The sequence below is a fragment of the Pecten maximus genome, chromosome 6, assembly GCF_902652985.1.
Source record: "Pecten maximus chromosome 6, xPecMax1.1, whole genome shotgun sequence".
NCBI classification, from domain to species: Eukaryota; Metazoa; Mollusca; class Bivalvia; order Pectinida; family Pectinidae; genus Pecten; species Pecten maximus.
This window is the reverse complement of record NC_047020.1, coordinates 28,843,170-28,856,424: the sequence shown is the minus strand read 5'-3', so window position 1 is coordinate 28,856,424 and position 13,255 is coordinate 28,843,170. Positions and strand designations below refer to the sequence as shown.

The window sequence follows — 13,255 nt, the reverse complement described above, 5'->3', positions numbered from 1 at the left end:
TTGAAAAGAAGTCATGTAAAGATTTTAGCGTATTTGAACCCTGTGACCTTTAATGAAGGCCAAGGTCATTAATTTGAACAATCTTGAAAGCCCCTCCACCCAGCATGCTATAGGTCCTATATCAGGTCTCTGGACCTCATGCTTAATGAGAAAAAGTTCTATAAAGATTTTAGCATATTTGAGCCCTTTGACCTTGAATGAAGGGTAAGGTCATTTGAAAATCTTGATAGCCTTTCACTCCAACATGCTATAGGCCCAATATCAGGTCTCTAGGCCTCTTGGTTATTGAGAAGAAGTTGAAAATGTAAATTGTTTACGAATGGACGACTCACGACAATGGACAAAATGTGATTTGAATAGGTCACTAGTGACAAAACTATTACATGAGGAAAATATATGGTAAATGTTCAATGGTAGCTGTCAGATATCACATCCAGAGAAAGTGTTAACAACATGAACCTACTGTATGTAGTATACATGGTTGTCACATGGAACCAACTTTTGTCTACTCCGGATAACCTCTGTTGTATTGACTGGCATGTCAGATTTTCATGACACCAATGACAGGAAAGGTTGTATGATGTCTGGTTAACATTGATTTTGGTGACAATCAGGATAAGTCATAGGTGCTCAGATCAGAAAAGTAGCCATTCCAGGATTTAGAATTGTCCCCTCTCTGTCAAAGAAATAGAGGACCTCATCAGTGTATGTGATTACCTGTAACAGCTCCTTAAAAATTTCAAAAGTGGTCAAGAGCCACCTTTACCCCTTTATTAAATCTAACAATAGCACTGACACATCAGAAAGGGCCTCCAGTGTGTGTGCCTCTAAACCTTAGCTTAACCAGAGTGTTTGATTGTAATTGGCACCACAGCACTCAAAATATTGTGCATAGACTATGTTCTGTTTACAACAACAGGTGACCTTAACCTTTGACATTTGGGTCTGGAAAACTTTTTCAAGCAAATGCTTTCTTTGAAGAACCGGACAAAATCCGAGCCCTACAGAACTCGAGATATTGTTTATATACTGATTTGATATTCATAGTAACAATAAGAACACTGACAGGTCAGCAAGGGCTCAGTCTTGTGGCTATAAGAAGCCATCTTCCCATATCACTGAGGTAGATATTTAACATTTGGACTTCCAACATCAATCACAAAGAGGCAAAAGATACATTATACATGTACTGTGATGACTAAGTTTCCTTCCATCTCCTTATAATTCTATTTTATTGTCTGACGGAAATGTAAAATACCTCCCCTCCTCCTAACAGCAAGGGTCATTGTCAGAGATCGATTTTGTCCTTGACATTTACACCCAGATTACCTTGACATTTGACCCATGAAGTGACCTAGATCTTTGGCCAGTTGACTTCTTGTTTAATCCAGACCAATTTTGCTACATGTCACAAAATGTTCATCAGTGAAAAGATACAAAATTTGATTTCAGCTTTGACTCAATGACCTTGACCTTTGATCAGTTGACTGTTTAATTCCGACCTACTTTGCTTCATGTCATGAAATGTTTATCAGTGAAATACTATTCCAACCTTGACCTATGTACCTATAGCTAATATCCTTGATTTTTGTGAACTGAACATCTTGACCATTTCATGTAAATTGATCAATAAATACTTGAGTTATCAGCAGGGAACTAAATTGGTGGACAGAGTAATTGTTTCAAGCATGGTGAGAGGTTCATGAGGTATCTTTTACCGAAGCTTTTTACTTTTGCTATGAAGAAATGTACAGAGGGATGGACTCAATTCTATTTTAGACAAGAGAACATTTTTCAGTTAAAGATGCCTCAGCCAATCAAATCACTTACAGTGTTGATGTAAACTGTTTTAAAGTGAAACTTTTGATGACAAAGTAACACAAATTCTGAAAATACATATGTATGAAAATTTATTCCATAAACAATCTACCATTACACATCAGAGGTACAGTGATGCTCATTCAAATGTTTGCATGAGGTGACACACTCAAAATAATCTAGTAGTGAGGCACCCAACATGTACAGTTGGTTTTTCATCACAGCAGTACAAAGATACCTGACTGATGTCTCCTTCAACCAACACAAATGACAGCCCAATTAATCCACCAACCATGGCAGTAAATAATAGTAAAACTCTATTGTCACAACAAATAACAAGAGGCCCACAGGGCCTGTATCGCTCACCTGGATTTAAACATTTGAATCCTTACCCAAAAGGATGCTACTAGTCAAATATGAGCTGTTTCAGAGAAGTTGTTCATATCAATTTAGCAAAATTGACCCCTTTTGGCCACACCCCTCAGCCCCCTGGTGGGGTCAACCCTAAAATTTTGAATCCCCACCCCATGACCATGCTACCATACAAATGTGAGTGATATCCATTGCTTAGTTTCAGAGAAGAAGTTGTTTATATCAATTTAACCAAATTGACCCTTTTTGGCCCCACCCCTCAGCCCCCTGGAGGTTAGCCCTGTCATTTGTTCAATTTTGAATCCTTAACCTTAGGGAATGCTACCAGTCAAATGTTAGAGATATCCATTGGCTAGTTTCAGAAAAAAGTTGTTTATATCAATTCTGCCAAAATGACCCTTTTTGGCCCCGCCTCTCAGCCCCAAGGGAGGTCGGCCCCACCATTTGTACAATTTTGAATCCCGACCCCAAAGGGATGCTCACAGTCAAATATGAGCAATATCTATTGCTTGGTTTTAGAGAAGAAATTGTTCATATCAATTTAGCCAAATTGACCCCTCTTGGCCCCGCCCCTCAGGCCCCCATGGGGTCAGCCTCACCTTTTGTACAATTTTGAATCCCCACCTCATAGTGATGCTACCAGGCAAAAAGGAGCAATATATCCATTACTCGGTTTCAGAGAAGAAGTCGTTTATATCAATATAGCCCAATTGACCACATTTGGCCCCGCCCCTCAGGCCCCTGGGGGGTCAGCCCAATCATTTGTAAAATTTTGAATCCCCACCTAATAGTGATGCTACCAGGCAAATATGAGCGATATCCATTGCTCAGTTTCAGGGGAGAAGTCGTTAATATCAATATAGCTATATTGACCCTTTTTGGCCCCACCCCTCAGGCCCACAGGGGGTTAGCCCCACCATTTGTATAATTTTGACTCCTCACCCCATAGTGATGCTACCAGACAAATAGGAGCAATATATATATCCTTTGCTTGGTTTCAGAGAAAAAGTCGTTTATATTAATAGAGCCAAATTGACCCCTTTTGGCCCCGCCCCTGTGGGGTCAGCCCCACCATTTGTACAATTTTGAGTCCCCACCTCATAGGGATGCTTCTGACCAAATTTGGTCAAATTCTGACCAGTGGTTATGAAGAAGAAGTCAATTGTTGACGGACGGAAAGACGGACGGACGACGGACGCAACGGTATGACATAAGCTCACCTTGGTCCTTCGGACCAGGTGAGCTAATAAATGGAAAATAAACAAGTTTAAAAATCAAGAGACAATAAAATGTAAATAAATAGTTAAATGGATCACTCCTCCATTCAAAAGTCTGTGTAATGTTAATTTAAGTGAACCTAGGATTGCAATGTGTCAAATACACCAAATAGTGTTCAGATCTTGACCTGTGGAATTCCTATCTGGTGAATTAAAATGTTCCTCAACTCAAGCTTCAATCTGACAGATGGTCAGGATAGGGATCCAGATGGACACTGGTCTGTTGGACAGTGTACTATATGGGCATGCACACTAGTCGGTTGAACAGTGAACCAAATGGATCCTAGCTCTGTTGGACAGTGAACCACATGGACACCAGTCTGTTGGACAGTGAACTATGCAAAGACTGATCTTTTGATCTGTGAACCATGTGGACACTAGTCTGTTGGACAGTGAACCAAATGGACCCTAGCTCTGTTGGACAGTGAACTACATGGACACTTGTCTGTTGGACAGTGAACTACATGGACACTAGTCTGTTGGACAGTGAACTACATGGACACTAGTCTGTTGGACAGTGAACTACATGGACACTTGTCTGTTAGACAGTGAACTACATGGACACTAGTCTGTTGGACAGTGAACTACATGGACACTAGTCTGATGGACAGTGAACCACATGGACACCCAGTCTATTGGACAGTGAACAACATGGACATTAGTCTGTTGGACAGTGAACTACATGGACACTAGTCTGTTGGACAGTGAACTACATGGACACTAGTCTGTTGGACAGTGAACTACATGGACACTTGTCTGTTGGACAGTGAACTACATGGACACTAGTCTGTTGGACAGTGAACTACATGGACACTAGTCTGATGGACAGTGAACCACATGGACACCCAGTCTATTGGACAGTGAACAACATGGACATTAGTCTGTTGGACAGTGAACTACATGGACACTAGTCTGTTGGACAGTGAACTACATGGACACTAGTGTGTTGGACAGTGAACTACATGAACACTAGTCTGTTGGACAGCGATCTGTGAACCATGTGGACACTAGTCTGTTGGATAGTGATCTGTGAACCATGTGGACACTAGTCTGTTGGACAGTGATCTGTGAACCATGTGGACACTAATCCATAGGAGAGTGAACTACACACATACATATATGATGGACTGTAAACCACATGGACACTAGCCTGTTTGACAGTAATTTACATAGATAATCACCAATTGTACAGTGATCCACACGGAACACTGATTAGTCTATTGGACAATGCTCCACATGAATTTATAATACCTTGCTGAACTGTGACTTACATGGACTTAGTATGTTAGACTGTGATCCATGTAAGCAGATACATAACCTTTTGAAAAAGACAATTTCTTTATGGCATTTTATCAATTCCATATCCACTGATTCATCAAAGAGCCCAGACATGTGTACATGTTATATCATGCACAGAGAAATACAAATCATCAATCTTAAATCTATTTGAGCCCATGAAACCTGGTTCAATCCCTAGGCATTGTACTCATTCATAAATAATTGTTCTTGTTCATAATTTTATATGCACTTGGGCATGGGCATCTATGATAAAAATTCTGTTGCCACATTTATTGGTTGAACATATATCAATTAACAAAGAAACAAGTAATATGATATATAATTTCATATAGGTTAGCCAAGTAATCTCTCCATGAACAGGCCACTGTGGCGTCCATCATATGCAGCACTATAAATAGCTAGTTCACATCCAGGCCCTATTTGACTTTTAACGTAAGGCAGCTACAACCAGCTGAGATCCTAGAACACATATTTCATTGCTTGGAAGGAAAATGCTGAGCACTCATGGTGTTGATCAGTTGTGGCAGAGTGAGTTCAACCACACACACACCTTTCATCTTTGTATCAATTCAGCAGAAAATAACATAAATATAATTTCATCATACTCCAAAAAATATCAATAAAACAATCATTTGTCAAATTTCCTCATGACTTTGCTTGTATCCCCGCGACAATTCGGACAGTACCACTTGCCCTTGGGTTTGTTGACAAGATTGACACAGTTAAAATGGAACCATTCGATGACACAAGCATCATTGTCACATCCAATCATCTCTCCATATGACACCTGATCACATAGACAATATGTTGGCTCATCTGGATCAATTGGAGGCTCAATAGGTGATGTTGGAGCTTGATCCTTCTCTTTCTTTGTCTTACGTTTCTTCTTCTTCTTAGGCACTTTCTCCTTTTCTTCTTGCTGCAAAAGTCCAGTACATGTATAAGCATCAAAATACTTATCATACTCTGTTACAATACATTTAATTTTTTCAGTTCTTTCTTCCAAACATTTGTAGAGAAAAATACTTATTTGCTTCATTAATTTTCCAGTCTTGATCGACCAATACCTGTTCATAGCACATAGATGGTGATAATTTTTGTATTTTTTTTTTTAATTCAACAACAGAAAATACTGATATATATGTATGATAAAACCATAATTCAAACTCAAAATTTATCAATTAAGAGTAATATATTATGAATGAAAAATTTGCAAGGAGACATTGAAAAATCCAAGGAGACTATGACCAAGTGTTCAGAAAGGCGTCCTGTGCTTCATTGATGACTATCAACAATAGCAAGAAACCATTATTATACAAAACATGAAAACCACCATAAAGATGATGAAGAACATATCCCCTGGATCAAACTTACAGTATTGATGATCTAAGCAACTTTACACAGATAGATAACATCAGAACTGAATACTATATCAGCGTTAGTTTGTACCTTCTTTTCTTCTTCTTTAATGACAGTGTCACTTGTTTTCTGGCGTCGCTGTCGCTTCACAGCCACTTTCTCAGGTTTTGGTTCTGTATGCTGCATAACAGGTTTAGATGTTGTCGTTGTTGTTGAGTTAGATGTTGTAGTTGCTGATGATGTTGTCACCTTTTCTTCTTTTTCTGTTTCTTTTCCAAACATAGGATCTGACAAAAGAGTAATTATACTGTGTTACAGCTCATTATAAATGCTATTAAACTAGAATACCATATCAGTGTATTTCCGTAATAGTTTTTGCCATCAGAAAACAGCTCCAGCACTAGTGCAAATGGACGGCCAATACATACAGTATCACCCCTATAACTTTTGAATAGGTGTATACTGCCAAACTGAGCTGAAAAGTGAAAATATTGCCATAAATTATCCAAGGAAAGTGCTGGCTTGTCTCCTCTCAATTTGTCCAAAAGCAAAAGTTAACTGTTGTATATATCAAATGGGTAACTTTAGTAACATCATATTGCTGAAATAGTAATTAATCACTGTCTTACCTAGATTTTCTCTGTCTTGCTCCAGTTGTCTCCCCCTGTTATCAATATGTTCTATAATCAGGGCCATAAGGTGGAGCTTTTCATCTCCAATCTCCTGACATTTGATGAGTGCCCTCTGTATGGCTGAAAGAGCTTTTTTCTTTGTTGGTCCCTCTTGTTCCTTACAATAAACTTCCTGGTGGTTGTCAATGTCTTGGAGAATGTCTGCAAATGTAACAATTGAATCCCTCCATCATCAATGCTCCTGATCAAAATCAGTATTAGCTATAATTTAATCTTATTTGCCCACCACAGTTCCACCCATTGTATAAATAGTAATACACAATTTCGAAAACAGCTTAATTTGAAATAAAACCAAATCTCTGTGCAAATGCCTTCTTTGTTTTTTGTATTGATCATCATCCATTAATTTCAAATTGTTTACTTTGAAGTATCACAGATAAAAAGGAACAAAGAAATTGTAATAATCAGTCACTTCAATTTCTATGTATTCCCATCAGAGATTTGTTTTACTAAATCAGAGCACTTGCAACATATTTCCTATTTTGCCAAGTTTGTTTTTGACCTGGCCTGTAATTTACAATATTTTTTATGCATATATACACATACTGCATCCATCTCTTATTGAGTATTACAATTAACAGCAGTTAAAACAAAGGCTAAACGCATTCATACGCTGCATTGAATTAAAGTAATAGATCAATGAGGATACACTGAAAACTACACGTGTTTGCTAAAAATAGCTATGAACCGGAAGTGGTTGTATTTATTGTTGAGCGTCAGACGACGAATGTTTCCAACAGGTTCCCGCAATAATAAATATACAATTCTTTATCAATATGGGTTCCCTAGACACGTTTACAAACACCTGAATATACGAAAGGCTTTTTGGTATTGGCAGACGTCGTGATTCAATTCAAAACTAATCTAAAACGACAGGGAAAAGGTTGGTTGAACCTGCGCTTAGGCCAGTAACGTCACCAGGCTATAGGCCTACTTGATACTGATCCTTAGAACGAGAAGCTCCCATACCACCAAGGGCACTTCATAACACGAGATTATTGACATGTTATCCTACTTGAAGGCTAATACAAACCTCGACACTGAATATCTAGTTCGCGAAGCTGAGTAACGATCTTCTGTAAATCGTCCGGCAAATTTTCCATCGTGTCCAAATAATTCTCTAGATATGTAGCAGAGCAGAGGGCCTCCACCGCAGCTTGATTCAACATCGACATCTTCCCGTGTTGTGTTTGAAATCGTCACAAGTTCGTTGTCGTAGATACCATATATTAGCACTGCTGGATGCCCGACTGTTCTGACATTAGTTTACATGTTTTCCCTCCGAGTCTTGAAAGCAAGCCTCCTTGTGACACAGGTGACCTATATCCGTGTTTTGAGGCCTTCAAAGGGGATACGCTATGTAGTAATCATAATTATTATAACCGACGAAGTTCACAAACTTGGTAAAACGGAGTGAAAATAGTAACATTTTTATTTCAATCAAATGAACTACTTATGGAACAAATGATCATGTTTGCATTTGTGAATTCTTACAATTAAAGCACACCTTCAACTGTATTACCTCCCTAATGTGACCGGAAGTGATAATAATTATTGGGGAAAGTCTCAAAAGGTGCTTAGGGACTGCTTTCGTTTATTCGGTCGAACCGTTTTAATCGGTTAAACGTGAAAAGGAAATCACTATGGGTCGTTGAATTTTTTATTCACTATTTATATATACATTATCAAATATAAAAAATTTGATATATATATATATATGGGTCAAAGAAGTAATATAAACAGTACAATCCAGATAACACTGGATCCTCACAAGAATGTATGGAGGATACGAATTACTTGTAATGATTATATGGGGCAAAGAAGTAATTCAAACAGTGTGGACAATGAGGCTTGTTAAATTTTCGAGGCAATCCGCCCCTTTATCAAAACACAAAAAATACAAATACAATCACATAATATATATAAGAAGTACTGGAAATACAATAAAATACAATAAGAATAATGTTTTTTTTTTGTAACTGGAGAAACAACAATGAACCCTTCGGCAAACGTGGGACCGAAGGCGGATTGGGGCGGATTGCCTCGAAAATTTAACAAGACTGTTTGAATTACTTCTTTGCCCTATATATATATATAAGCTTTTGACATTTTGATAATAACATAAACCTATACTGAAGACAACGATAACAATATAACAGTTATACATTGTATTATATTTTAGGTCTCTGATATCAAAACTCATTCACTGATGCAGTGTATTAAAAATGGGTAATATTACTTATTTTTCGATTTAATAAATTGATTAGGTAACTCTTCATTATTTGATTTTTTTATCAAGAATACCATTTTTTTGATATAAAAAATTCAATCCTTTAATCTTCAGATTTTTTTTTTTTGATAGAGAAATATGCAAGCGATATACACATATATCGACATAAATGTGTGCATCAAGAAGAATGAATGGTATCAGTGGAAATATCATTTATAGAAGAGTATAATACCGGATAGGAGTCAACGCTGCCCTAATGCATTCTGATATCAGCGTTACCTCCCTTTGTCCCACTCCATGTCGGTCCCAGAATGTTTAGTTTAAATTTTGTTTAATTTCAATTTAACAGGGAAGACAATAGATGATTAGGTAATTCAGAACTTGGTCAACAGGAAATTTAGCTGGCCAGAATACCCTAAATGGGATTCTATAAGTTAGTTTATGTAAAAAAAAAGAGAGTCATTAATAGGACTTATACATGCAAAGTTCTTCATTTCAAAAGGGTTTTCGTATATTTTTTTAGTAATTTTGTCACTAATCGTCCCTTAAAATCATGTTAGTTAGATAGTTAGAACAACATGTGTTTTGTTTTCGTATTTAGAATTAATACAGGATAGTTGTGTTGTCGCATGACACCATTTTCCGTATCTTTTTTCTTATATTTAGAAAAAAAAAAAAAAAAAAAGTCCCGATGATAAACAATTACTGTAAAAGGTAAACACACAATAAATATAGTTTTATATATATCAAATTTTCAGTAGAAACAGTTATCATTCCTGTATTTCAAAATGTTGGGAACTGTCACAATTTGGGTACATCACCATAGTTAAATCAAATATATGTAGCGTTGTTCTTCTTTTCCGCAATTTTGTTGTAATGACATGTACCAACAAAGTTATTCTATTCCGAACGCTCACAATCTCCTTTCCTTATTGTTTCAGTACTTCGTCCGGTTATACTAACTTATAAGGGTATATATATGGACTTTACAACTGGCAAGGAAGTACTGCGGCTGGAAAGGGAATTTTTTATAGAAAACCTTGGCGTGTTGGTGGGTAGAGCATCTTTAACGCCAGTCAAAACATACTGTATATTGTTAACAGCTTCAGTCCTTTATATGACAAACTTGATATAACTTCGGACAAGATATTTCAATCTCACCCCGCCACCAGCTTTATTCCGAGCATTAGGTACCATGATCTGTACTGGTGAGGTGACTTATTCTCCCTCCAACGTTCCATAACTACATCCCCAGAGAGGACAACGATACGAATACATTGAACATATTTGTATTTGTGTGTGGATGAACTTCATGCAATAGGCTCTGCAGTGTTCCAACCCACAGGCATTTGGAATGAATGCATTTTATAATACATATATTTGGCCGTGGGTAAGGAATTCGTACCAAGTTCCTTCAAATGTTCCAGTCTAATAGTGGAGCAGATCATTGCCAAATATGGTCAAAGCCCTACGATGAGTACGCATTATCTGTGATTTTCCTGTTGGGTAGGTGAAAGATTTCTTTATAGCATGTCCAAAACACAATAGCCTATTGACATTGCGTTCCCATTTTGTTCCACTCATATCAATATACATTTGTAGGTATCAAGTGGAGCAATAGAGCTCCTGGAGTTTAGGTATCGACGAATCTGCACGTCTGGTGATGTTTACTTCGACGACTTATCATTTCATTAACTATCCATTGTAATCTGTTGGAATTGCCCCTGATTTTCGTTGATACTTGATACCTCTAATGTGTGAGTGAACAAGGAGATAATGAGGATATCTCGTTCTGGACCTATAATGTTTGAGTATACAAGGAGCCAATGTCACACCTCTTGCTCTGGACCTATGACGTGAGTGTACAAGGAGCCAATGACGATCTTCTTGCTCTGGACCTATGATGTGTGAGTGTACAAGGAGCCAATGACGATCTCTTGTTCTGAACCTATGATGTGTGAGTGTACAAGGAGAGAATGACGATCTCTTGTTCTGAACCTATGATGTGTGAGTGTACAAGGAGCCAATGACGATCTCTTGTTCTGAACCTATGATGTGTGAGTGTACAAGGAGCCAATGACGATCTTCTTGTTCTGGACCCACGACGTTTGAGTGTACAAGGAGCCAATGACACATCTCTGGTTCTGGTACTATGGTGTGGACTATGAAAACTCATTTAGAATGTTTGAACTATATTCTTCACTCTTATTAGGCACAAATGACTCATAACTATGGCAAGCCAAGTTGTCATTTATTCACGGAGCAACGTTGATCCAGGCATTACCCAAATTATATAAGATATCTTATAAACTTTATAAGATATCTTATATAATATATAGAATATCTTATATACTTTGTAAGATATCTTATATCTTTTATGAGATGTCTTATATATATTTTTTTATAAGATATCTTATATACTATATAAGATATCTTATATCTTTTATGAGATATCTTATATACTTTAAGACAAGTTTATAAGATATCTTTTAAAAGATATAATATATCTCATATATTATATATGATATCTCATAAAGAAAAGTTTATAAGATATCTTATATATTATATAAGATATCTTATATCTTTTATGAGATATCTCATATATTATATAAGATATCTTATAAACTTTAAATAAGATATCTCATAAACATATAAGATATCTCATAAACATATAAGATATCTCATAAACATACAAGATATCTTATAAACATGTAAGATATCTTATATAATATATAAGATATCTTATATAATTTGGTAAAATACTGGATCAATATTGCTCCGCGAATAAATGACAACTTGGCTTGCCATACATAACCCACTAATCACAGAGTTCACCCTCTACCTACACTATGAAGATATGATATACAATAGCCATTTAGGATAAATAATAACCTTCAAATTAGTAAATAACCTTCGAAATAGAGATATAACCCACTGATGTATAACCGTCTACTTAGGTAACCTGCAAATTAGACAAATGTCATAATTCAATAATCTTACTCTCTAGTACAATCTATTTTTAAAGGATTATCTCCCTTGAATAACACTTTCCAGACTTTCCTTATTTTTGTTATTTGTCTATTTGCCGCATTTTGTTATTTGTCTATTTAACATTGAAACTGGATCATTTTTTTAAAGGACAGGGCTATAGTGTACCTATCAGAACTAATCACAATATAAAATGTATAATCGCATTGGCTATTTTCTACTGTCCCATTACAGAAATCCATATCAGTTCAATATGTGACTTTACACTGCTGGACACTAGTCCTATCATTACAGGTTTTGGACAAACAGTATTGTGTTGGGCATCAGAGCTTTATGTAGACAATGAGATGTTCCATCAAGTCTTAGAATCTTAGTTATAGAATTCACAAATGTGAAGAAATTTTGTAGATAATAAAACACCCAAAACTGTGGGATTATTAATACATGGTAAATACAATGTACATTATGTATATCATTCAAAATTAAATTTAGATCTACTGTCAAAATAAAATATTTACATTTGCATTATATAAGTATACCTAGCATAAGTGGCACATATATGACAAAATTAATTCCAGAAGGATAATGGTGCCCACCATTGAATGATCTTGATTGGTTCTATATAACACTGATCATTTCCAATCAGTCTCAGAATTGAATATATAGACAGACCAGGGGTAACCTATTATTGAACTACAAAATGTTTGTGAAAGACCCACGAAGAACTTTCTGAGAAATAGCACATACAAATTTCAACTGTCAAAATTCAAAATGGCCTCCTGTCCACCTTTTTGTTTTCTGTTCAGTCGCAAAATTCAACATGCACAACCAGAGATCAAGGGTAACTATGAAATTTGAGAAAGAAAGATCCTACAGGTTCTTCTCAGGAAATAGTGAATACAAGGATTGTTTACAGACAGACCACAAACCAGGAACGAAGTGCGATTTGAACAGCCCACTATCATAATAAATACAATGTATAGAATCCTTATAAATGTAGCAATTGAACTGTCTTGATACAGTATTTATAGTTATTACATGTATAAAGCACAAAGCTTTGCATCAAAATATAGCTCAATTGTGACAGCACTGTTTGTCTGTGAAGCCCTGTCATTTATATCGACTATAAATACTGTATGAAGACTGAATGACTTTAATATATTGGGTGACATTGGATGACATACATGTACAACATGACGAAGGAATAACAAAGTCTTATC

At 36.4% G+C, this 13,255-nt stretch overlaps 1 protein-coding gene across 1 annotated transcript; it reads right to left on the bottom strand.

Annotated features, from left to right (window-relative positions):
• Positions 1-4,830: 4,830 nt before the first annotated feature.
• Positions 4,831-8,121, bottom strand: LOC117329469 (inhibitor of growth protein 1-like). Its single transcript, XM_033887424.1, has 4 exons — positions 7,851-8,121; positions 6,755-6,958; positions 6,216-6,412; positions 4,831-5,685 (listed from the first exon to the last, which is right to left on the bottom strand). The coding sequence occupies exons 1-4, from the start codon at positions 7,990-7,992 to the stop codon at positions 5,395-5,397; spliced, it is 834 nt and encodes a 277-aa protein (XP_033743315.1). The 5' UTR covers positions 7,993-8,121; the 3' UTR covers positions 4,831-5,394.
• Positions 8,122-13,255: the final 5,134 nt, after the last annotated feature.